General features: G+C 41.4%; 1 protein-coding gene and 1 long non-coding RNA gene across 3 annotated transcripts in view; one reads left to right on the top strand and one right to left on the bottom strand.

Moving 5' to 3' along the window:
• Positions 1-117: 117 nt before the first annotated feature.
• On the top strand, positions 118-24,802 carry LOC128806974 (uncharacterized). The gene is made up of 4 exons (XR_008436995.1): positions 118-240; positions 13,838-13,873; positions 23,646-23,741; positions 23,847-24,802. It is a non-coding gene; the product is annotated as an uncharacterized LOC128806974 (long non-coding RNA).
• Positions 15,698-26,765, bottom strand: part of SLAIN2 (SLAIN motif family member 2) — a 34,832-nt gene continuing 23,764 nt past the window's right edge. The window contains exons 7-9 of one of the 2 annotated variants that reach the window (XM_053976892.1): positions 24,787-24,864; positions 20,088-20,397; positions 15,698-18,350 (exon numbers count right to left, since the gene is read on the bottom strand). In XM_053976892.1, coding sequence (XP_053832867.1) covers positions 18,284-18,350; positions 20,088-20,397; positions 24,787-24,864 — 455 coding nt within the window. In that variant the 3' untranslated portion in view covers positions 15,698-18,283. The remainder of the gene's footprint in view (positions 18,351-20,087; positions 20,398-24,786; positions 24,865-26,765) is intronic. The other variant, XM_053976893.1, reaches the window with a different exon arrangement.

The raw sequence follows: 26,765 nt of genomic DNA on the forward strand, positions 1-26,765 counted from the left end.
TGCCTGTCTGCTGCGGGCGCCGCCCGCGCGTCCCCGGACCCACGCGGGGCCACCCCCGGCGTGGGCGGTGTCTCGCCGCCGCCTCGACGGCGGTCATTGCCGGCCGCCAGCGCCGCCCGGCCCCGGCGGAGGGAAGCGCAGGCGGCGGCGGGTTCGCGGCTGCATCCCCCTCTCCGGTGCGACCCCCGGCATCCTCTTCTGGAGCCAGCAGGGCCCGACCTTTCCAGCGGAGGACCTGAGGTATCAGAGGATTTACTTTGGCGTCGGCATTACAAAGAGGTCAATTAGCGTCGTGTGTCACGCGATGTGAGTGGGCAGCTAGACCCCTCTGCTGAGGGACTGCCAAGCTCATTCCCCCTCCAGGCAAGTTGCTGTTGATATGAAGGTTTTGGAATGTGTGAGGAAGGATGAGGTCGAGAAGGCACCACTTTCTGCTGGTGGGGACCCAGAAACTTGTCAGGAGAGGTGATAGCTTTTAAAGGGTAGTCAGTACACGTGAAGGAAGCAGGCAAGCTCACAGGCACACAGATATTCAAACCACGGTAAGACACATAGCCTGTCACCCAAAAATCACATGCAAGGGCGATTAGACTGTTTTCAGTCATAAAATTGTGCTTACAACATTTGCATTTCATTTAATAATTGTGTGTCACTCTGTTCCTTCAGAAGTAAAGTGCTGTATAGAATGCCCAAATGGACTCACAACGGCAGGAGTTCCTGAGAGAGGAGGGCAACTTCAGAGGGCAGGAGATGCCTCAGTGACTCTCACTCTTGGCACTACTATTGCCCTTGTCTTAGGAATGTAACTCTTTCCCTTGTACACCCACAGGGTTTAGAGGGGTCACAGCCACCACTTCACATTACCACTCCTGTGTGAGGGTTGGTGATTCAGGACAGAGCATCCCCAGGGGCTCCCCCTTGGCTTCTGCACTTCGTGTGTGGCTCTATTTCTGCATGGAGCATTTCGGGTCACAGCTGAAGGAGGGCACATTGGATTTAAGGAGAGAGCCTACAGGAGCTTCCATGGCTGGCTGCTTGCTTTTAGCTCCATCAAACAGCAAACTTGGGTAAAATTTTAGGCTGTTCTGGGACTCAAGTAGAAAATATTAGTGACTTGAAAGAGACGGTTCGCTTATTAAACCTTTGGTTCTTTCTTGGGGCACAGGTAACATAAGAAGTGCAAGTAATACCTGGTGACAAAATCCTGGAAAAGCAACTTTGCCAAAATGATGTCAAGTTCAATACTGTTCTGCCTGTGTTTGTTTCCTTGTCATTAGCCTAAGAAGAGCTCAGGGAAGATGAGTCATCAGAGCTGAACAGCCAAATAGGATCTGGATTGCTTTAGTTCATTCATATTTTTGGCCTCTGGAGGAGGGGAGCTCAGGATCTGGTTGGCTTTTTGAGCCAACAGTATCCTCTGGATTTAATTTTCTGGTTTGCATAAACAGAAAAGTGCTTGCAGTGTATTTATTGTGTTTCATAAACTCTTACCACTGTTATATCTTATTCCATCTGTCATGTAGCCAGTACTTTGCTTTGCAACATGCAGGTCATTCTCTTATCATACCCTCCCTGCTTCGTAAGAAATGCCCCAGTGGTTCCCTGTGGTGTGGCTGACCAGGGATCACTGTGGGCAGACCCAGGATGGATCCACTGTGTGAGCACAAGGTGGCTGCTTATTGAGCAGGTGGGAAGGGCATAACCAGGCCTTCTGCTTTATCTCTGACTGCCACTCCCCAAACTCCTCACTGCAGCAGGGCTGGTCACAGGAAGATATTTTTATATCATAATGTGTGGCACCTATGGTGCAAGCAGTTACAGGAGGAGTCCAGTATTCCTGGAAGCAGATACAGGCTCTTTCAGAGCCCACCCAGTCAGCATAAACTTCAGTTTCAAGGGACACAACTATAGTGGGGAAATGCCATTAATGCATTGCAACAAATCAAGACCTCTTAAGATTTTTTCTTACAATTGATCAGCTAAAACTAAAATTAAATGCTTGATTTAAACATGAGCAGTGAAGCTGCCTTCAGGGAAAGCCAAGTCTGAACCCAGCCAATTGGTTTTGCAAATTGTCTATCCACAAAGTACCTCCACTCCAAGTGGACACCCGGCATATTTTCACATGCAGCATTTAGAATGAAAAAACGTTGTACCTGCTGCTGAGCGTGGTTCTTGTCTCTAACTTGCTGCAGGCTTTTCTGATATGTCGTAATGAAAGCACAGTCTGGAGTCTGGAGTGATGCTGAGTAGTTTTGCAGGATCTGGCTGTGAGGCAGCCAGCTCACACGTAGTGAACACCTCAATGTATCTAAATCCATGGATAATTCCTTTCTGCTTTCTTTTGTGGAGGGCAGGAGAAAGGATACTGCCTACCCTGCTATTACTGGAAGCTACAAATTGAATATTTGAGTATAAAAAGACTTGGCAAGTAAACCTGATCATACATCATTTTCAATTATTCCTTGTTAGTCCTTCTGTTGAAAAAATAGATAAAAGGATAAGAGTTAGCAAGAACAAAGAAGAGGGAGGGAAAGGACCACTGAAACATCAACTTGTTGTAGTTTGTAACTTTTATTAAAAATATTGCCTTACAATAATCTTAGAAGAGGGTGGATTTCCACAGAAAAGCACTTGTGGTATAAGCCAGTCTGGAGAGGCAGAAGTCTCTCAAAACCAAGGAATTTTGTTTGCTGCTTTGTAACGGGATTTTTGTGCCTTCGCTTTATTCAACTAGAATCAAAAGTGAAAAATAGAGGATAAACTAGTCAGGAATTCTGATAGTACTGTAAGGAATGAGCAAAGCAACCTTGCTGTTTACTCAGTCACTACTTCAGCATGCTGTATGATGTTTCAATCACTTGCTTCTCCTGACAGAGATTAAAAGCATTTGGCATAGCCCAGGACTACTGCAAAATTGCAGTCATTGTGTCTATGCTTCCTCTTGGTGACTCCCAAGGGAAGTTGCTGTGGATGTTGTCCACTGAGCTGAATTTGGGGAGCAAGAGGAGATCTGGTGTGTGCCTATTGCTCTGCAGGCTGTAGAGCCACAAGCAACAAGGGTTGGTTTGCAAATCCCAGGTGAGTTAAGGATTAATCAGAGTCTTGAACTAGAAAGCCTAAATCCCAAACATGTTGTACTTCAACATGCACTACAGCATGCTGTAGTTATGAGCACTCCATAAAAGCAGCCAGTGGGGCTGGGGAAGAAAGCAAAGGCTGGTCACCCCTTCTTTTCCTGCACTTCCCATTTCAGCCTAATATCCATTTCAGCTCCCTGCTCTTCCTGCCTCGGCTGTGCCTGGGTCTGGGGGAAGTGGCGTCACCCTCCCATAAGTCATGTTCTGCCTCTCTGCACGTCCGTGCCAGCTGATTTGTGGAGTTGTGCTGGGTGTTTGCAGAGGAAGAGAGACCTCTGAAGGATAGTCCTGGAGGATGGAAAGCTTTCAGTCAGCACCCTAAGGTGGTGGTGCTACTAAAGATGCTGGGACAAAATACTGCTGTGAAGGTGATGTTCAGGTGAGACCTAGCAGGAGTAGTTTCTGATTTCCAGGGGATGTACAACCTCTTCATTTCTACCTTACTTGCTATGCACCTAGGCTATGGATAGAAATAAAATTAAAGACTTAATAGGGAAATAATCATTTACCATGGGAAAAAGAAAAGTCTTTGCTGTAGCCTTGAATTAAAATATTCCTTTATTGTGTATTGTGTGATCTCCTATATGCAGTTTAAGGTAATTTTGTGGTAAACTCCATGAAATGTGTAAGCTTGATCTTATTTATCATGTAGATCCAGAGCACTTATTTCTGTGTCTTTGGAGAGTTAGGAATTGGACCCTAATTGTGCAGAGATATTAGTGCTTTTGCTTGTTCTTCCGTGGTTATCTTTGTGCTAGGAAGGATGTGTCACCTGGTCCTTTGCTGAACTAGGACCTGTCTCCCACTCTGTCTCTCAAGAGCAGCAGCACCCAGGGGACTTTGCACCTTTTGTCACTCCCACCCATTGCCCACCCTCACAGAGCCAGCAACTGTAAGATCTTAGCAGAAAAGTGACTTTTTCCTTTTTAAAAAAATTCTGTTGTTTGGGATGTTGTTGTTATGTTGTTTGATCACTAAACAGGTGAGAAAATACATTTTGGAAATAAGATGAAGCATTGAGACCTGTGCAATTAAGTTTTTCCCAAGAAACCTCCCCAGCCAGACACAGGCAGAAACTGCTTTGGTGAGGAGGTGCCAATTGATCAACATTGCTCCTGCCCCAAGCTGCTTGTGTGTCACACAAAGGCTGCAGTTGCACCATGTAGGTGGAGAATACACAAGAGTTGTGGGTTTCCTGCTAGTTCATTGCTCCTGCAGATGTCTGTAGTGCAGAAGCACTAGGATAGATCTGCCTTTCCTGCCTCCCAGGCTTTTCTGTTACTGTTCAACATGACACCTGGCCCCGTTGCAGCACTGTTTCATCTCGTCCTGAGCTTATTTATCTTCAAGTCTCCTCTGTCTTGTCCTTAGCAAGGTGCTGCTGCTCAATCCCGCTTGGTAAATCTCCACAATAATCAACATCTTTTATTCCATGGCCAGCATCCTCGACCCATCCCAGGGCCTGAATTTCAGGGTGCAGAAAATTAGATAAATGTGCCTTCCTCTCTTCTCTTCAGCAGCAGTCATTGCTGTGTCCCTGTTGTCTCCTCTTACAGGTGAGATCCCCTCAAATCATCCTTGCCTTCTCCTGGCTGAGGTGACAAAGGCATCCAGGCACCTTCTTTTGCTGCGCTGCCTCTGCCTCTCCTCTTCTCTGCTGTCTTTGTGATTTCTCTGTTCATGGGAGTGCTGTCCCCCTTTTCTCATGGGTTCCTCTTCCTAATGATGCCTGTTTCAGTCCAGTCCTGCTCTGTATTTGTGCCTGCCTTGGGAGCAGTGCTCTCTACTAAGCAACTTAGAGCCTCTGAGATTTTATTAAATTGAAGCGATGTGTAAGGGAAACAAGCATAAGCCCTGTTACCTGGCTGGGCAGTCTCCTTCGTGTCCCCCCTGTGTGTTCAGTCTCTGACATATGGGAACAGATCCTTTCACTGAAGCTCTGGGTTAGCAGTAAAGGGCAGAAATTATTAAGATAAAATCCTCCTGTTGCACTTGGTGTTCCCCCACGTTTATTTTTAAGATGTCTGAAACAATTAATCAACAAGTAAATGCATCATCCCTCAGGTCGCAATGTTCCAGTACTTCATAATTAGAACTAAGTGTATAAGGCTGTGTGATCTGCCTTCTAAATGAAGAGGCCTTTTGCCAGCCATCCCATTAGAAAAGGTCTTCTGGTCCATGAAAAGAGATGAAATCAGGGAATCACTGAAGGATAATTTTGTAAATTGACTGCTGACAGTGAGTTGTTTAGGCAGTTGTATCCCTACAACTGTAAAACAATTACTAGCAGCAAGTTTTTCTTTAAGCAAGTAAATGCCTTTGTGTGAGGTACCTTTACCCAGATTCAAATAAGAAAGGATTCTGCCTCATTCACTATTCCCTTTTGTTGTCATTTGATCTTTTTCTGGAGTTAGAGTATTATCAGAATTAAGATGAAAAGTCGTAATAAATGACCTGATGACTAATGCATGCATTGGTCCAGAAGAGCCAAAATTAGCATCCTGCCCCATCAGACAGGGACAAGGAGGTGAGATGAGGATGACTCTGAAAGCGCTGGATTCAGATTTAAAAGTCAGTGGTATTTTGCACTGCAGGCACAGGTTCTCCCAGGCAGGTGTTCATAGGACTTTAGAAACAGGCATGTCTTAGATGTCAGAGCTCTGACTGACCTCCCCAAGAGCGTCACAAACAGCCTGTTCAGCATCTTCACTGATGGTGTGAGGGAGCACGCTGTGGTGTGGGGGACCCTGATGGCTGTGAAGGACAGCGGTGCCATCAAGGCTGGAGAGCACAGTGACGATGGGATGTGCACAGCCTGGTAAATGGTGGGGCTTCAGGATGGATGTGCAGTTGCAGGTCCAGGTCCAGCTGGGTTTACTTGGCATCCATCACCTGCTGAGGGTCCCAGCCCCCTTTTAATTTGCGCTGTAGGAACCTGGTGTTAGGGGCATAAATCAAGAGAGGTAATGTGGAGGTAGATCACACAGGTATGGTTTAGTGCCTATACAATCTATTGTTTGGGTTTTGCAAAAAAAAAAACCAAAAAAAACAGATGAGAGTAAATGTCACCAAGATATTGTCCCACAGATTTTATTTAGTTGTCAAAAAAAGTATAAATAAATGTATTTAATATCATCTACAGCAGCAGTTGCTTCATAGAGTATTCATTTAATTAAAGACACCCAAAAGAAAAATTACATCCCTCACCTGCCAAAGCTTTCTCTGCATTAAAAGGAATGTTAATGGTGAGACCCATGGGAATGATAAGAGTTAATAGCATCAATATTCTGTATCTCAGGTTACACACAAAAAATATCTTTAAATATCTTTGCACTCAGTTACCAGCCATTTGTATCTTGGAATCGAAGGTGCCTGGATGTGGACTAAAGCTGTTTTGTGCTAGCATAACCATAGAATAAAAATGCTTCTTGTCCTGCTGCCAAATTTTACCAAATATGAAAAATGAGTATCAGTAATGCTGATATAAGCAAGCCCTTCAAAATAGGTGCACCATTACCTAAATTAACTCTTGAGCTGTCTAGAAAAAAATGTCAGGGAAATGGAGAGAAATTAATCTTAAATGTAATAGACATCTCTTAATACTTGTCTTAGCTAATGTTGGATATTAATCCTATGAAAATAGCCTTGACACAGTGTTATGTGCATTTTTAAAACTGTGATGAAGCAGAACATTTTTTAATAAACCACGGTATCAGTAGAGCCTGTATGTCATTGCAGCTGAGGCAGGTGTACTCTGGGCTTTGTATATTTGTTGATTTTCCAGAGAGATGAAAGTATGAATGTCTTCATCACCAAGATCTTTTATTTCCTTTCTGCGATGCCTAAGCAGAAATACTGGGTATGAAGCCAGGGGAATATTTGTTCCTGCCTGGGGTGTCCATTGTACCACTAGCTGAGAGTAATCTCTTCTTATAGACTCACAACTCCTCAGAAACACGATGGGTTTAAGCTGCTGTAGGAGACATTCGGATTAGATAGTGATGGGGCCAATAAAAGCGATGGTGCTGAAGGCGGATAGTCTGGGCAGGCAGCAGCGATCTCCCAGGAAAGGTCAGGCAAACATCTCTGCGGCAGCGTGACTGCAGCTGCTGCCTTCGCTTTGGGGTGGCACAGCTCCTCCTGGCCCTGCTTACCTGCTGCCTGGTACCTTGTGCAAATGCCCTTTATCCTCCGCGGTGACACCTGCCGGTACCAATAAAACCCCGCATCTCTGGGGTGTAACTGCGCTTGCGGCTGGAGCTGCTGGCAGCGCCTTCGGGATCACAGGCATCTGCCCAAGCTGGAGACGTCAGGTGTGGTTCACAGCCCAGAAATGAAGTCTGTGTCCTGAACTGCTTGCAAATGTTATTAAGCTGGCAGCATCTTGCATCCTGCCTGCCAGAGAACGAGCCTTGGACAGAGCTGTTTTAGATTGGATAGTCGGCAGAAGGAATAAAAAGAGGTCAGCCCCTTGTTTCAGGCTGAAAGAATTCAAGAAAAAATAAAAGATTGGAATAAACATACACAAAAGGGCCACCATAAATATTAAATTAATTTTGAGATAATAAAATATATCAATTACTAAAATAAGATAAATATATAACATTTCTTTTATACATACTGTTTAAAGGATGTAATTTCTAAATGTTAGCCATAGGTACATGGGTAATCTAAATGCTGAGGAAGCTTCAGTAGGAGATTCTTGCTGCTGAAATCAGAGCCAACAGGGACCAAAGGAGTAGCTGCCCACAGACATCTGTAAGGTGTCAGTGCTCAGTGTTTCCACCCAGCTGTGAGCAGTACCATGCAGTAACCCCATGCCCATGAGGGAAAGTCCACCCAAACAAACCCGGCCCAAACCCCTCCAGGCAAGGGAGCTCTGTTCAGGATAGGAGCTGGGAATGGACAGGAGATGACAGAGTCACCACATCCCATGGAAATACAGAAACTCATTCTTGCAAAACAAGTTGCTTCAAGCTAATACCAGGAAGTCTAAACAAATCCAGGTCCCAAATGCAAGATGCTAATGCAAAACCAGCTAGGGAAGGGACCTTCCCCTGTCCCCAAAGAGTTTATTAATATCAAGTGCAAAGATGCAGGGTCATTACATTGTCATGCTTATGTACAGAGGGAGAAGTTATACATGGGAGTGATTAATTTGCATAAGATCACGCTAGAGATAGTGGCAAAGCTGCACACTGGCGACAAGTGCATTAAGCTCCAACAGGTGCCATACTCCTGAGGAGGCAGCATGGACAGTGTGATCCCTCATGACAAAAAAATTCTGTTTCTCTACCACTGCCAAACATCCACAGAATCTATTTTCACTTGTAGCTTCTTGAAGTGTTTGAGTGGTATTGCTGAGACCCTCCTTAGGCCCTGCCATAAGCAGTGAGCAATCACCTCCAGTCTCTACAGACACACGAATCCTGCTCCTAGAGAGACTCTACAGGGAGGATGATGCTGGGTTCCTCCAGCAAGCAGCAATTCATTGTAAGGGATTCTTTAAACCCTTTGATTCAGTAGCAAAGGAAAGGTGTCCAAGCATATTTTCCCTTCAAGTGGAGAGGCTGTCTCATAGATTGTGGCTGCTCCATGTCCCTGCAGCATGCTGGCACTCACTGTTAGCATCCCAGGCCTTTTGACATTCAAGACATTTTTGGCAGTGATCCTGGCCTTTATTAGATAATGAAAGATACTATCTGAGAACTCAGAAGAAGATTTTAGAAAGACCTTAAGTAACCAAAAATTTAATTTTGAGGGCATAACAAACAGTAAGAGCCGTTGGCCAACCAGCATAGGAAGCACTAATATATGAGTGCAAATTTCACTGTTGCTTGTGCAAAAAGGCATGTCAACCTGAGCTCTTCCCAGAAAATATCTTGGATCAGATGCCCAAATCTGGAAACTCTGAGAAGCCAAGCTCTGCAGAAAAGGAGACTGACCCATGCTCCCTGTTGCAGAGTAGTAACAGCATCAATTTGCAGGCACTGCTGTTGCCTCAAAGCAGAAGCAGTCCTGGTGCAACGCAGACTCCCAACCCCTCCAGTGATTTCACAGCCATGCCAATGGGAATTGGTGGCTCAGTGCTGCACTTGGCTTGCTCAGAGGGGCTGCTCTGGGGGTAGGCTGTACTTGAGTGCTGTGCTAACTGCCATAGCAAGAAGAGGAGGGCTGTATATCTTGTGTAATGCATGCCATCTCTGAGTAGCTAAACACAAGCCTTTGTACATCCCACAGTCTTGAGATGTTGCTGTGTCACCACACAGCACCACACATTTAGCTGGAAAAACCCAGACCAGTAGGAAAATATTTCTGAAATCCTAAACAATTTAAAGAGGTTTAAATCTACATGACACTGAGTAAAAAGTTTAATGGGGGTGTTTCAGACTCTTCAAGAGGTGTTTTTTATGGCCTGCTGTGTATGGCTTCATCCTCCCTCAGACAAGGGCTTTCCTGGCATAAATGCAGCTGTTAATGACATTCAGGACCTTATGGACAATTCAGTGAAATCTCAGGACAATGTCTTGAATTGAAGCTGAACTAGATCAAACTTGGGATGAAAAAGCACAGTGAAGGCAAGATCACCCTCTAGTGTCTGAAGAGTCCTGGGTAGGAAGCAAAGAGCAAAAAGAAAACCCTGCACTATTTAACAGAGTAATAAAAGGCAAAAAAGACAGAAAAATAGAAGGGCTAAAAAGAGTGCATAAATGGGTTATAAATGTAACCTACCAGTGGTAGAGTACATTTCAAATTTTGAAAGAAGGTTTCTAGTAGGCAGATTTCAGTGACTTGTTTTGGTAATTAACGTTATTTAATTATCTCGATAATGAGAAGGATGCAGAAAGTGAGGGCACACAGATAGAATCTGCTAATGAAAACAGTTGAGAGATTTCAGGGTGGAGGGCAGCACAGGGAAATGGCCTGAGCAAAGAGCAGGGGAGATGGGCTGAGTCAAGGCCTTGAATAAGCTACATAGTTGGAGCTCCTTAACAAGAAACACCTATTTTTGTACTTCAGTTCTGCCATTGAGGCACTTCAGCTGGGGAAATGAGTCTTAAACTGATGTTGTACCTGTGTGAAGGTGGGGAAATATGGTACAAAATCAGTGGAGCCTACTACACTGTAGTAAGTCTTGAGCAGTAAGTTGTGAAGTGACTTCGTAAATTGTAGGTACACAGTTTGTGGTAATTGGGAGTGGGGCTGTGGCTGAGCCTCATCCCCAGTGGGCACAGCTGTGCGAAGCAGGTGGGCAGCACTGACAGCAATGAGCCATGGAGTGCCCAGGTTACTGACCAGCCACCCAAGGGAACAGAGGGCACACAGGTGCAGTGCATGAACATGAGAGGTGTAAAAGGTTGGGCTAAAGAACAAGAAGGACAGATGCTTGATGCCTTCTGAAGTGGTGTCTTGTTATCTGTATGGGTTGAAGCTTTCTGAAATTATATGATGATACTCTGTGTGTCATGGCTGTCTCAACTATGATAGTAAATTGAATTTTCCATTTCTTCCACTGACAGTGGACCACTGGGCAGGAGAGCTGGCACTGGTGGCTGGGTGCAGGGACCTGCAGAGAATTGTATTTCAGTCCCCTGGGCAAATTTTCACATGGGGATAAATTGTAAAGGTGAGAAGTCCACTATATATCAAATTCCTCTGTTCTGCTCTGGTAAAGGTAGCCTGAATTTGCCAGACTTTATCAGAGCCTTGTGTTGCCAAAAACTGTGTTACTGCTGAGGAAGGCTGAGCTGGGCTTGGGTACTTTACCAGATCTATGATTTTAAGCATGTCCCTTTAATATTTCTCCAGTATGTTTGCATACATAGGCCCCACCATTAATGCTGAGCCTGTGTGAATGGCAGCATCAATAGGCACTGAATCTTTGTTGATGTTCTTTTAAAGGGAAAATAAATTTCCCTTCACTCTGACATTTACAATAGATATTATCTGCTCTCTGACATTTGGGTTTATAAACTGAGGTAAACCAAATTTCTGTTCTTAACTTACCCTGCTGTATCAGACCAGATATGAACTGACTGGCTGCCCCTTCCTCTAAATAGCAGCCACCTGCCCCTCGCTCCCAGCACTTGAGTCAGGAAGCCTGGGAGTGATTTCAGTGATGATGGACTAAGCCTCAAGAAAATAAGCAAGCGTCCTCGGGAGTGTATGGCAGGGCAGGGAACCAGCTGAGGGTCTTCTGTAGCCCACTCTTTGAGCCCACAGGCATTCAGGAGGTCTGTGTGCACTGAACTAGCAGTGCTGGCCCAGCAGCTGCCATGCCTGGCGTTCTCGATGGCTGCTATGGCAGTGCAGCCGCACCCTCAGCGAGGAGCTTCGGGCGGCGGCCGTGCCCCCGCTGCAGGTGCTGCGTGTGCCGGCAGGGCAGCCTGTGCCTCAGGAGCCGCCGGTTCCTGCCAGCAAGGCTGCCCGCGGATGGAGGGGGATGCTCCGGGCTGCTTTCCTGAGGCTGTGTGATGGTGGTGATACCACATTGCTGTCTCTGACATGTAGGCATGGTTTCAAAGGGCTGAGAATCAGGACAAGGTTTTCATGAGTCCTTTGAATACAGGTCACTTCAAGCGGCATTAACAGCAGTTCTCTGTGTCTGCGGTAGCCTGGTGGGGAACAGATGAACAGAAACAATATAACCAGGCCCTGGGCTCAGCAGTTGGGTGAGTAAATGTAGGGGTAAATGGACCACTGTGGAGCTCAGAAAGACAAGGCTAAGGAGCTGAGGCAGAGCATGAATAGCAGAGGGTTTGCCTGATCTCCCTCTCTTTTCTTTTTCTTTGTGAGGGGACTCAAAATGGTAGCAAGTGCTTCAATAAAGTGCTTTTTATTTTTAAAGGAGGAGAGTGACAAAGAAAAAATTACAATGGCACACTACTCTGTACTGCTGCTCATCATTAAGACAATCAACTTTGAACAAGAACACTTAGTCTGCCTTAAATTTGGCATATATTGGGTTCAGTAAGCCAGAGGACATTTGGCCTTACCCTCTGCTCTGAACAGGAACCAAACTCACTGTAACCCAGATCTTGGTCCAGCATTACTTTCTCCTGGCAGCATTTTGGCACTCATGTGCAGCACAGCAGCAGCTGTAAAATTTGCACAGCAGTGTTAACTCTGCTGAGTGAAAGGCAAGTAAGGATCAGTTGGATAACTAAGCTTTTGAAATGGGTTGTGCAGTTTTGTTTGCTGATAGTGTCTGAAGAGAAACAACTTAGGAAGAGCGCTGTAAGAGAAAAGGAGGAGACTGCTGGGAGTTTCAGGGCAGTGATGCTGGTGTCAGAGCAGGGGCCCCCCGTCCAGCCCAGCAGCTGATGTGTCAGTGCCCAAGGCAGGCACCTGGGAAGAGCAGGAGACTGGGGAAAGCTCTGCATGTCAGGCCCCTACCCTGACCACTCTTCCACCATCAACACATCACACCCCAGCTATTTCCTGATCACATTTGTGGCTTTAAGCAGCCAAGGCCCCAGAGAGTCCCAAGTCAAGTCACTGATGACCTACTCCCACATTAAATAAGCACCTTTTTCTCTTGGGCAGGGCAAAGGTGGGGAACAATGTGGAACAGAAGTGTCTTTATTCACCTTCCTGATACTGTGTAGAGAGTTTCCATGAAAAAACCTAGCCTTGCTGCTGGAGGAGAGTGGAGGTAGCTGGTATCAGGCTTCTGGAGATCATGTGCTGGGTGGGGGGCCAGTAGTTTGTCTGACATTATTCCAAGCTGTTTGCACTAGTGAGGTGTTTAATCAGCCTGTCATAGCAGGGCTGTGAAAGGTTGCAATTTTTCAAGTCCGAAGAAAATCATGGCAAAGAGAATGGAAAAGAATATATAGTCTGTATTGTGTGCATTGTGGCGCTGGGGATGAACCACAAATTCACCTTCTCAGTAAGGCATATCCCACCCACCCCAACAGGTGTATTGTCTTGAGTCTCCCATACTGCAGTGCCAGTGGAAGGAAGCTTTCAGGGATAATTTCAAAACAGTGAAGAAGGGGAGAAGGCATCACATGCCTTCTCTTTTAAAGTCTTTTAAGCTTTACTGTTGCTAGTTATTAAAACTATTATTTACTGTATTTACTGTTTAAGTTATTAAAACTATTTTCAAAAGAAAATGGATTTACATTATTTTTGTTGCTTTCAGAGCAATGAAGCTGGTGAAGAGTCTAGAGCTCTAGTTCTTGTGTTCTAGTTTTAGCACAAGGAGCAGCTGGGGGTGTTTAGCCTGGAGAAAAGGAGGCTCAAGGGAGACCTTCTCTCTGTCTACAAGTGCCTGAAAGGAGGTTGTAGTCAGGTGGGGATTGCTCTCTTCTCTCAGTCAGTCAGTGACAAGAGGACATAGCCCCAAGATGAGCCAGGGGAGGTTGCGTTTGGACATAAGAGTTTTCTTCACAGAAGGGGTCATTAGACATTGGAACACACTGCCCAGGGAGGTGGTAGAATCAGAGAGTTGAAGGTGGACATGGGACTTGGTTGGTTGAATTTGATGATTTCAGAAGACTTTTCTAACCATGTGATTCCATCTGCTTATGCTGCTGCTGACAGAAACTCAGATTACAATATAAGTATCTTCTTTTGTTTAGTCTGGTGAAAGATACAGTATACTTCTGTCCCCTGAGAGTGCCACACTGCATTGACATCTCAGGCATTCAAGTTTTCAAATCTAATTTTTTTAAAAATTCAATTTCTAACAGGTGGATGATGCACCAAGTTGAAAAATTACTTTGCTGGTAAGAAGTAATTTTTGCTATCTATTCCTTTAAATTCTTTAAATCAATGCTTAGGGGCTACAAGTCAGCTTAATCACTACAGTTATGTTTTGTGTCCTTCTAAGTGCTTAACGTGGTCCCAACAGAATTTATCATTTAGTGCAAAGGGACAATGACACAGAACAACCCTGTGTGGTATCACAGCTGGAAACAGTTGTAAAAAACTCTTGTGGAGAGTGAGTCAGGTGGAATTCGCTCCTTTAACTCTTATAGCCAAAAGCATCTTCTTGACTGGGCAGTTGTGTGTAAAACACGGATGCTCCTGAGAGCAGCCAAATCCCAGCCTCACCCTGCAGAAGCTGTACAGTGAGCACAGACAGGCTGCCTGTAGGTGTCAGACTCGGACTGCACAGAGGCATAAATGCAAGTCAGGAGCAGGTGGGGTTTCTGATTTGTTTCTTAAATCAAAGCAACCTCACATGTTGCCTGTTTTAGTTAAAAAGTAAACATTAAATCTAAAGTTTGTTCTGTTCCAATCAAAAGAGGGAGAACTGTAGACAATACTGCTGACATGGTCACATCCCATGCCCATTTTTATGCAAATACTTCAAGAAACAAACAAGGAAGTTTTAAATTATTAAATTGTGCACTCTGCAGCAATCTCAAGACCAGCAGCATAAGCATTTTCAGCCTTCTGCCCCCTTATACGTTCATAACTTTTTTTTCTTCACCACTGCAATCATGCTTCTAGAGGGGAACACACATTAAATGTAAGAGGACCCAAAGGAGCTGTCACACCTTCCCTCAGAATGAGAACTCAGAAAAATACTATTTCTAATTTTCAGTCTTGCAGTACGGTGACGATACTGATTATAAACAACAGTTTAATATAGGAGAGTTTGTTACAGAAACCTACTAAAAGAGAAGGGCAAAAGGCTATTAATTACCAGATTTTGACACTGTTCTGCTTTCCTGAAGGAGTGGGGCAAATGGTACTTGACTGCAGACTAAAAAGTGACAATAACTTTTAGAAGCAGCAGGTCTGAAGCCAGTTCTCCATAAATAAGTCAGTTAACTAGGGGGAAACATTTTAATCTACTGGCTTAATTACAAAATAGGGGACTATGCTGGGATAAATGATTGATTAGAAGTTTTACAGCTTAAATTTTGTTAAATTTAATATTAAGTGGCTACCAAATAGAATTAAACATGCCCTTATTAATACCAAGATAAGACACAGATGGTATTCACACTACTATTGAATCCATTGCTTTATAGCAAAATGCAGATTACAGAAAAATACCAAGTTCAAAACTACTTGCTTGTATGTCAGCCAAAGATGGAGGCATTCATGTAGAAGGTAGATAAAATGTGTACTTATCAGTTCCAAGAGGGCTTAGTAGGTACACTTTTACATGGCTCAGTTTTCTGCATAAATTCCAGAATTATTTTGTTTCATGTGGTGGTCTTAAGTGAGTTTAAATCCTGAAAAATGGAAAGGCAGGCTTGTAGACTTCAAACTGCCTTATACTTCAGTCACTCTGGATGAAAATTCAGAATACAGTTTTTCATGTAAGTCTGAACTATGCAGGGTCCTTCCAGAGCAGAGGCACAAGTCCACTTCTGTCTGTCAATGAAATCACAGATTTCATCCAAATAGAATGTTGTACTCAGTTCATGAATTACAGTGGGCAGAAACCAATACTGGTAACCTCTAGAAAAGGGAATACAGGTCCTGAAAAACAACCCAACCAACCAGACGAAAAAAACCCATAAAATAATATCCTCTAAATTTCTAAAAGGTTTTAAAAACACTTTGTTGTAAAAATATAAGGATCCAGGAAGTATTTTGTGGTAAGAATATTTTATATATATATTTTTTTTACACTTTAAACACTTACAAAAACATTCAAACACAAAAAAAAAATTAAATAACTTTGGGAGCAGAATAAATCCTTCTGCCTACACACATACATCAATTCCAAGCTGTTGGCACAAAAAGTAATCCACATTCAGAAAACCCTTACTACTATATCAAACATAAGTTAAGTAAATCATAGGCACTATTTTATCAAATCCATATTTCCACAATTCTGCAGTAAATCTCTAAACACAGAGCCCCACGATTTCCTGATATCAATGAACTGGTAATGCACAAAGGCTTTCTAGCAAACAGTCTGTCTTCTCAGGAAGTCATTTGCTGTATTTTGGGGAGAATAGCAGAGAAAAAAATCCCTATAAAACTCAAGCTGAATTTACCCAAGCGATGAATTACTTAACTTAAGGAAACGTACACAAGTTTGATGCAGCCATGGTAAAACCCCCAATATTGTCACCTAAACTGACTTTCAAAATTTGTAGGTCAAGTGAAGTTTGATAAAATCCATCCATTTAAATTCCCCTTTCTTCAGTGAAGACTGAAGCATTGATTTGTACAATGCTGAAATATTAAAATTCAGGCTTTACTGAGAATATGCACATTTGATCTACTCCTGTTTTCTGCTGAACAGTGCTGTGAGATACATCCATTCCCTGTACCTGCAGGTGACTCAAGGCTAGATTAGTGGTATGTACTGCTCTGTACTGGTGAAGGGTGGTTTCTGCTGAAATCTGACACTTACAGTATATTTGACACGCTAACTTTGAAGTCTTAGCACAGATCTTGGTCTGGTGTGTGAAGTCACCCATCAACCCAGAGCCTGCTTGAGTAGTTTAAGTTGCAAGTTAGTCTTCACTCCTTCCTATTTGGTTTCTTCCAAGTCAAGTAGTATTGCATGGCTTTTCATCCAGGAATATGTTAATGTTGGCCTAAAATTCAAGTACTAGAATTTCAGGATTAGTTATCCTCTTAGTGGTGGGAGCAAAAGACACCAGCAGTCCCAAACTCAGTTACTAATGGGGTTGAAGGCTACCTACCGTCCAATCCGACTTGTAGTGTTTGTCAGTCATTGCACAAAGGACATACCATTCACATTCTCTTACTTCATCAACTGTACATCCAAAATACTGAAAAACCTTCAAACAAAATCCCTTCCACTTAACTAGTCCCACTCAATACAACTTTAGCTACAGATTTTTGCATGATGTCTTCCAAAACAGAAAACAATGGTTCAATGCTAAATATATCAGTTGTTCAGAGCAAAATGCATTATTGTAAGTCAGAGCCACCAGAGGAGTTTAATAGCTTGTAAACAGACATAGCAGGTTTCATACTCAGTTACCAGTAATGTAAGATACACATATGTAAGGCAAAGTACATATTTAAACACACTTACATGGGCAATATCTTCTGTAAAAATATTTACAATTTAAAATAAACCAATTTAAGAAATGGATGAAAGTAAAAAAATAGGATACAGAAAACTCCCTCATACCATGGAACATCACCTAAATGAATATCATTTGGCATCAAGAGTAACTCATTTCCTTAAAATTTGTATGTTACAAGTGCATAGTTGTGTTTCCTTCTCCTTAACTATCAGCATTTACAGTTGCTGCAGGCTGCATGAATAGTGGTATGGTATTAGAACATATCAAAATTATCACTTGCTCTTTCTTTTGCAAGGAAACCTGCTATAAATTTTTTTTTTCCCAAATAGCAAGCCAATGTGTTAAAAATGTGGCTACAATAGTGAAGGCCATCTTTCCTGAGCCAGGAATTTAAGGTTAGAAAGACTGTACAACTGATACTAAGCCCTTCTGGCAATCAAACATAAGAGTAGGTAAAGCCAATAAATCAACATAGGAAAGATGCAATCTATACTATTGCATTGCGTGTGTCTGCTGCATTCAAACCTTTTAATGCAACAGAAGTCATGGCTACAACTCCCTGTTCTGCCTAATCCTCCAGGGTAACTGCTGATTCTTCCTGCAGTACTGAAGGATGGATCCAGTCCCAGTTGGGATCTCATACAATTGTTAAAAGCAACATTTCCCTAACACTGTAGCAGTCTACAATCAGAACATTAGCTCTGATTCATGTAGCCTTGTTTCAATAGTACATATTCACCAATCTTTCTGCTGAGTTAAAACAGGCTGAAAATGAAGTTTTGGATAATGTATGTTGGTAGTTATCCTTGCTGTTTTTCAAGATGGGCATTTCTTTGGCATTCATTCATTTTTGCCCCGACATTGGCCACTCTCATAAATGCTCATATTGATAACATTTTTAGCAAGCAATAAAAAAGCCCCCAGAACTGATAGCAATTTAATGTAGAAGTGATTGTATGACCACCAAACATCTGATGTTAGATGTCATTAAAGTGCTGCTTTATAATAATCTCTGCCAGTTTGTGCTAATTAGAGACAGAGAGGTTTGGAATTTTTACAAATTCCAAGAGTCACATCTGAACAGTTTGTTTAATCAAGCTGTCTTTTCGCCTGGTGAGGAAGTATCCATGAGCACTGGAACTCTGCATTGAGCTGTGCAGATCAGTAGCAGCCATCTTTCCAGCTCTCATCTTTCACGTTGCCATATGTCTTGGGAGTGGGTAATGATCTAAAATGAAATTAGATGTTTTTCAGTTTCATAAATAACTCTTGAAGTCTCTATCTACAATACATAAGAATTTAAACATTTTATAAATAACTGAAATACACACTTCATTCACTTACTTCTCTGCAATACAGTTTACTTAAGATAAACCCTAGAGTATTTTCAGTTTTAGGTTTCTTGTGTTGTATCTTGGCAACTACCACGCCAGGAAAAAGCCTAAGTAAATAAATAGACAGAAAACTTATTGCTATTATACTCTGTAAAAATGCAAACTTAATCTGCTTCCACCTAAAATGGGCCATTTTTCAGTGATGTATATAAACAGACGAGTCCTCTTTTAGAGTATTGCATTTTGCTTACATCAAAATCTGACATTCATAGAAACTTGATTATTGCACTGTGTAGAGTCCACATTATAGAAGCAGGGAATTGTTTAGGCTGGAAAAGACCTGTAAGAACATCAAGTCCACCCATTAACTCAGCACTGCAAAGGCCACCACAAGACCATGTCTCAAAATACCACATCTACACATCTTTTAGGTCTCTCCAGGGATGATGACTCCACCACTTCCCTGGCCAGCCTGTTCCAATGTTTGACAACCCTTTTGGTGAAGAGATCTCGCTTGCTACCTAATCTAAACCTCCTGTGGTGCAAGCTGGGGCTGTTTCCCTTTGCCCTATAAATGCAAACTTAAAAAAAAAAAAAGAAAAATTAAAAGTCAGTTAAAAAAAAAAAAGTTTAGTAAGTGAAACACTTTTCTTTAAGACAAGCTGTGATTTGGACAACCACACTTCACTACTATTAGCAAACTCCTGGCAAAACAACTGCTTTTTATTACACAGAGTTCTGTACTGCTGACCAGTGCAGGCTTTAATCACAAAAGTCAGTGCTGTGACAGTTGCTTATCATTCCCCTGCCTAGCACTCACTTCAGAACAGAACTTTTCCACTGTGCTGTTTACCACCATTTCATCTTTTTTACAGTACTAGAGACCAATTGTTTTTCCCTTCCATTTAAGGAGATTCTTAATATTTTTTATGGATGACTGCTACCTTATGTCAGCTTCCACTTAACACCTTCAGTGAAAACTGACATTCACAGTTAATACTCAGTCTCTCTTGCAGTTTTCGAAAGACACTGACATCAAGCAACTTCCAATAGTTGGGTGCTAGCACAGTTATGTTTAAGCTAAAAATTCTGTTTCATCCTGTGGGTTAACTGGAGTGATTTTTACATTAAGTTTAGCAAATACTACAGATGTCTTGGTGCATCTTCCTTCTAGAAGTTTCCAGCTGCCCAAGGAGAGAAACTACTCTCACCATGGTACTGTTGCTTGAGTTATGGAGGCAAGCAGTTCTGACTTCGGAATGTGTCACTCACACATGTGTCACTCACACAAGTGAATTTTCTCTTGCCAGCTACATTTTGGTAACTTTATACCACATACAGACAAATTCTTGCTGCCTTCTCAGCCCAGACTAAGATTTTATTTACTTAGTTCAGTATCTTCCATTACCGATTTCACTTTCAGTCATTCACCTTCACTCTCTCATTAAAGAACCTTTTATCTCTCACTTTGGATTCAAAACTATTTTGGAAATACTTCACATGGAGGTCTCCACTTCTGTTCTGAAAACCTTAAGATCAAAATAACAATTGCAAGAAGAAGCAGCACAAATACACAGTGAACAAAATTAATTTTGAAAACTTCAACCTAAAACTACCTGTCAGGGACTCACCTGCGAACAGGCTGTGCAAGTTTGCTACGAGGCACTGGGATGCCCCCTGTGGAAGGGGCACTGGGTCTGGGCAAACCACTCCTCATCCCTGCTGGTCTGGTAAGAGTAGTACTGTTAATACTGCTGGCAGGGCTCGGCAAGCCTGAGCTCTGGGCTGCAAGAGGCCCTGGTGAAGAACTACTGTGCGTCAGCTGTGCGGCTTCTGGAGAGGCGACCGAGCCCGGCCCATGGGCACTGAACGCTTTCACTGGCTGTCGGAGAGCTAAGGGAGACGGTGCCGCAGGCGAGCGGAATTTACTTGAAGAAGGTACTGGAAAATACAGAAATTACTTTCAGTTTACATTACAATAGTACTGAAATTAAAAACTGGAAATTACTTTATGTGATTATACAAACAATATGGAATGTATAATGGAATACAGCCAATCAAGCAGCAATGAGAAACAGGAATTCAGATGTCCTCTTTGTCATGTGTTTTTGATATCATAACTCTAATGCCCTCTTGCTGACTACAAATATTTATCTGTATTTGTAAGTAGTCCTAATGAGGCTATAACTGTTGTATCAGTTAAGTCAAAACAGAGAAGAAGGCTTAAGAAGAAATTTAACTGCTTCAGAAACATGAACTTAATTCCGATCCGTGAAAGAACATGTTGAAGAATACAGTATTCTAGTGTGACACAGGCTTTAAACAAATTCAAAGTCTGTATTAGTCTTCAATGATGAAATTTTGAGTGCAGAGCATCTTGGTGTTTCTTTTACGCTGTTCTTTTTAACCACTGAATTAGAATTCATCTGAAGTTATAGTTACATCCCACATTTTCTGGCAGATGGAAAAAAAAAAAAGATGGGGTTAGCTCTCCTGATTTCAGCTGGGTTACTTAATTTTCTTCCTAGTAACTGGTATAATGCTGTAATTTGGATTAAGGATGACATCAGCCAACGCCCAACACAAAGAGTTTGAGGTGTTGCTATGAAACTTAAACCAGAGAACTCTTAACAATTTATAGCCTTCCCCTTCTTACAAACATTACCTAAATTATCAGTAAAACTAATACCTGTTTTCTAGTACTTTGTACCTGAGTTAGTATGCAAGGTTTTGTTATCAAGTCCTTTTTGGGATAGGTTAGTAAGACAGAATATTCAATAGTCCTTTGATAATGCCAAACCTTAAGCATAATTCTTCACGACTATGAGGAATATTTATAAATTATGCATAATTTATCACTGAACAGAATAGTTAAACTAACCCATAATCTTAGTAATGGAATGAAATTTCACCAGATTTTCAAACTTATTAGGATGCATCAGTAAGAGTCAACACAGAATGAGCAAATCAATCACGTAACAAAAACATGTTTACATTTACTAAATTTACTCTTCTTTCCTCTACTAAATAAATGTTTTATACTGAGACCAAAGTTGCATCGTTTTTGAAAGATGTTGTGCATAAAGAAGCAGGTCCTTAACACAGCTTTTATTATCATTTTCAAGGTAGATCCATAAGAACATGAGGAGTGAGAAAGGAGATGGGTAATGCAGGAATGTAGCATCCTAAATGGGGTACAGAGGAACTGGTAATTTTGAGATTGTATTCTGAAGCCGTTTCTTATAGGGGATGTCTAAGAAGATTAATATGTACCTCATTACAGATGTGAATTGGATTTGATTCCTTTCTGGATTACCCAAGGGGGCCTTTCCCCTGACAGCAATATCAAACACAGCATGAAGCCACTCATGGGAAAAGCTGACAAGAAAAGGTGACAGAGAGGTCAAAAACACATGACAGTTGCTAAGTGGCAGGGAGATTAAGTAAAAAACCTTAAAATAAAAGCTGGCATCAAGCCAGAGTATGGATTAAGGAAAGCATTACCAACAGAATGACTGGGCAAGAAGAGCATCCAAGTGCTCCTAGGACTAAGAGAGATTATGTATAAGTTTTAAAACATGACCTCGCCTGTTAACATCGATGCAATCAAATCTGCAGAATTTCCAAGTGACTCTACAGTGTAAATACTGGGAGCTTTTATCACCGACCTCCTCATTACAATGCTTGGAACACAAACACAGCACCATGTTAACAGCTACCAACAGAGCAATGCCAGTATATAAAAACTGAATACAGCTCTGGGCCTCTTACAGGCACAACAGGGAAAAGGTTTTTAGGTACAGAATATAAGCAACAAAAAGTTGCAACAGAAGAAAGCTTCTCGCATTCCCAGCAGAAGTAAGGATCCAGTAAATCAGTCTTCTCCATCCTCTTTAACCTTCTGCTGGCCATATTTTGCCATGCTGCAAACTTGAGCTGTCAATTGATAAAACACTTCCTGTCAGCACAGCATTGCAGACATTGCTGAGAGCTACATTCATTCTTGTGCATAAAGGAATGAATTGTCTTCCAGAGCAGCCCACATGATGCAGTCTGGCAAACTGCCTAATAGTTCTGTTCTACAGATAAAGAATTTGGTCTCAGAGCAGTTTTGGATATTCATTATTGTCAATTTGGCCTATCTGTAAGACAGGATCACAAAGACTGAGGTACTGCCTCACAGACTATTTGGTAACTATGGTGTAACCACGTATAGTATTTAGCTGATTCATGTTTAACGAAAACATGTAAACATGTAAGGGTAGCACTTAGTAACTTTACCCAACTCAATCTCCTTATAAAGTAAACTAGAAACAGCTACAATTAAAACATCTGGCAGCCAAAAAAAAAAAAAAAAAAAAAAAAGAAAAAAAAGAAAAAAGGAAAATTAAAAGGCATGGTGCAGTTATGACATTTAAATGTCCTACCCTCTCTGGATTCTGTCCTGGATTGTGGGCACGGAGCACGAGATCTCCATGTGGCAAAGTAGGGTGCTGTGAAGCTGCAAACTTATTTGGCTTGCACTCCAAGGCCAGCTGCTGCACACCAACTTGAAAACAGATTAAATTCTAATGCAGTTGTTAAATCACAACCATTATGATGAGATGAATCAGCCCAATATGAAAGAACAGATGAGGTATAACTATCAGAATCAATAAACTGATCTGTCATCGCAGTACAGTAAAGATGTGGACCTGTTGGAGCAGGTACAGAGTATGGATGAGTATGTCTCCTCTATCTGGAAAGAGGTGGAGGTCTTCAGCCTGGAGAAGAGAAGGTGCTGGGGAGATGTTACCACAAAGTGGTAGAAAAAAGCCAACATGTGTGTGAAAGGTGTCAAGCTATGCAATGAACAGTATTTTAAGAAGCTAAAATCAATTCTTGCTCAATTATTCATTTCTCTGAAAGTCTTGCTTCATTACTGTTAAATACTTCTATACTCATGAGGATCTCAGATCAGAAGAAAGAAAACCAACACATTAAGGACTACAAAATAGCAAATAACTGAAAAAGACAAAGCAAGTAACTGAAAGGGTCCTCATTTGCAGTAAGGAATGACAACAGCCATAAACTGGAATATGTAACTGGCAGTGCAATGTGCTCTGTTCCTCATTCTCTAAGGTTTAATAAATTTTTACAAATAATATAAACTCAAAGAAAAACTAATTTTCTGTACATTCCTACATTAGGTCCAGCCATTGACCTAATAAGTGTTCCAGACATCCCGAGGAGGGCATGGACAACTGGAAAGAAAGCAAACAAAGTTCGGCAGAGGAATAGTGATGGTGGGTGGTCTTATGCAAAGCAGAATATTGTGAGAACTTTATCTGGTATGAAGTATGAAAACTGTTAAGAGACTTCCTCTTAAGACATGTGAATCTGTTTCACAGGCATCATACTTCACTACAACTTTCTGAATGGCGTGAAGATGACTCTAAGGAGTTGGCAGTGTTAAAGCCCCAAGAAAAACACGTACTTTCTGTCAGCCCCTCATGCCTGCACCCATGACTCTCACAACACTTAAAGGATTCTAGCATCTACAAGCTTATGAATTAGTCTCAAGTGTAATATGATCTTTAAAATGAGATCTTCTTGATTGCAATAGACAACAGACCAATTATGCTTAAAACCAGAATCATTGTTTACCTTAACTGCGAAACTGAGGCAGTGTCACACACAAGGCTGCCAGAGCTGATTATAAAACTGTCTATTTGTATTAGAGACTCAATATTTCATGGCATTAAAAAAAAAAAAAAAAAAGTCAAGATCAGCCATTAGCAAACTGGAATATTATATACAAGAGTCTCTAATTCCGTGAGTCAAAAAACCTTAATTCATCTATGTTGGGATTAACCTTCTGGTTTTGTGAGGAAAAGAGAAAGCCCAAGTACATGCAAAATAAATTGATAGTCTACAATCATCTTTTTAAGGACAAATTTGTTAGCTTTCGTTCCCAGCACAAAGGACTGTATGAGTATTTTTACAACTTCTTTAAAAACTGCATTTTGCTATTTAAAAAAATTCCTATACAAATATAGCCCTTGTGAATATGTATTTATGAGTCTACATTTCTAATCCATATTTCCTAATTAATGTTAGAAAGTCACCATTCCTTGAATTTTTATCTCAAAATTCAATCTCCTATATAACACAGAGTTTATTTTCAATATTTAGACCAAGAAGATAACTTTCATACATCAAGGACCACTTGGTTAATTTCTACAGTAATTGCAAGAGCAAGTTTATTAATCTAGAACATGTGATATTTAATGCAGGTGAACCATTATCTGAAATTTGCTGGAGCTTGTTAAGAGGTTGTAAGTTAATTACCTCCTTTTGTAGATGGAGTTTGAAGAAACTGTTTGGTTTTGAAGGCAGCACGAGGCAAATTTTTCTGCCTTTGCAGAGCTGTTGAAAGACAAGAAGTGTTATATTTGTCTAAGAAGATAAGAAAACTAAATTTACTGGGAATTTCAGAATTGTATCCACTTGTGAATCATCAAGGAACAGTGTGAGTAAACACTCAAAAAGCTGTTATGACTCTGGAAGTGATGGAATTTTGTAAATGGTGCTTGCTCTTAATGGCAAAGAGTTGCACAGGAGTGTGTCAGAAATTTTGCAGTGCAAAATGCGCAGACTTGGTAAGAGTAAAGCTTCTTGCAGGGCAAAAAGCCCAGAAATGCAAAACAAAAATTAAAACACCAAAGGGAGAACAAGCCACCTAGCAAACATGCTACAGCAATATGAGAGCAAGATTAGATATAGATGAAAATTAAAACTGTTGTATTTGAACTAGCAAGACTAAATTTTTCATTTTAAAAGTGTTTTCAAAAAAATATACTATACAAAAGCATAAATCTTTGTCTAATATGACCATCATATAAACAAAATGTATTCTTCAGATATGGAGAATTAAGCCTTCTTGAGAGATGTCTTTTTTCTCCCCGCTTCAAAAGGTATGCAAGAGGACTTAAGCTTAAAATGAAGACTTAACACTATCAACTGCCAGCATGTACCCAGCATGATGGAAGTTGGTTTTTATTCTCCTTTTCTCCCTTGTCCTGCCTTTTGTCTAGTAAGATTCAAGGGCTGGTACTGCCTTGAAATGACCTCACTACCTACCAGTTACCAAGAGAGAAGCCAATGTTCCGAGAGCTGCAGAATCTTGGCACGGAGAGAATTACTTATTGCCAGAAGGAATGCATTGACTCAGCCTATTTCTATTGCAGCACATTTAAGGGGGAGAAGGAGGAAAGTAGTCAATGAAATAAAGCTTTGACTACACAGAGACTTCATAAAATGATAATGTATGAATAAACATCTCTGCTTATCTCAGTGTATGAAGTTTTATACCAGCATAAAACTGACTGCACTAACAAGGCTTATTTCCATAGTGAGAAGGAAGAAAGATGGGGGAACAGCTGTGCAAAAAGATCCTGACCCTGAGTAAGGAATAATCCCATCACCAATTACTGGATATCACTATAAAGAAGGTGTGGGGGGAACAATTTGAATCCTAATATTAGTTAATCCTTTTGTTTGATAGCATATAATGATTACTATCACCTTTCCTATGTTTCAGTCAGTGCAAAATACACAGTATTTTATGAACTATAAAAAATTCATCATGTGTTTTAACATCATGCTGAAATTATGACTAGGCAGTCTATTCAATTTAGTCCTAATAACTAACTATAACTGTCATGTTCAACAAACAGGAAAAAGGAATTCGATTGTTCATAAACACAGTAAAATTCTGCCTGTGCCTACTACTAATAGAAACCTTATTCCTTCTACCAACTAGAATCTAATGCAAAATAGCCTGTGGCAATATGTAATTCTTACTCAACTGGCACATGGTCTTCCTAGAAACTTTTTTAAAAGCATACATATGAACAGCCAATTAAGCAGAGTAAGGTCTCTAGATATGAGTGCAATTCCTAGAAATTTACTGAGGCAGACCACTGGCCAGACTGCTTCAGTCCTCAAGTATTCCACTTTATTATTTTCTACTGAATCACTGTTTTTGTGATACCACACAAAATGAAGAAAAGCTTCTTCCTTCATATTTTGAATTTGTTTTCTCCTAATCCACTCAGACTTCAATATGCTACTGCACATGGCACTTTCTTCCCCCATAATTATTCACACTTCTTGCAAGCCGGAGAGATGGGATGATATGGAAAGGATTTTAAATGTGCATATATCAAATTCCTTCCTTCTCAATGGAGACTCCAGGAAATAGACACTCAATAGCAAAACATTTCTGTGCACTGAAACACTGAACAGAGCTTAGGCATACAATTTGA

The sequence above is a fragment of the Vidua macroura genome, chromosome 4 (assembly GCF_024509145.1).
Source record: "Vidua macroura isolate BioBank_ID:100142 chromosome 4, ASM2450914v1, whole genome shotgun sequence".
NCBI classification, from domain to species: domain Eukaryota; kingdom Metazoa; phylum Chordata; class Aves; order Passeriformes; family Viduidae; genus Vidua; species Vidua macroura.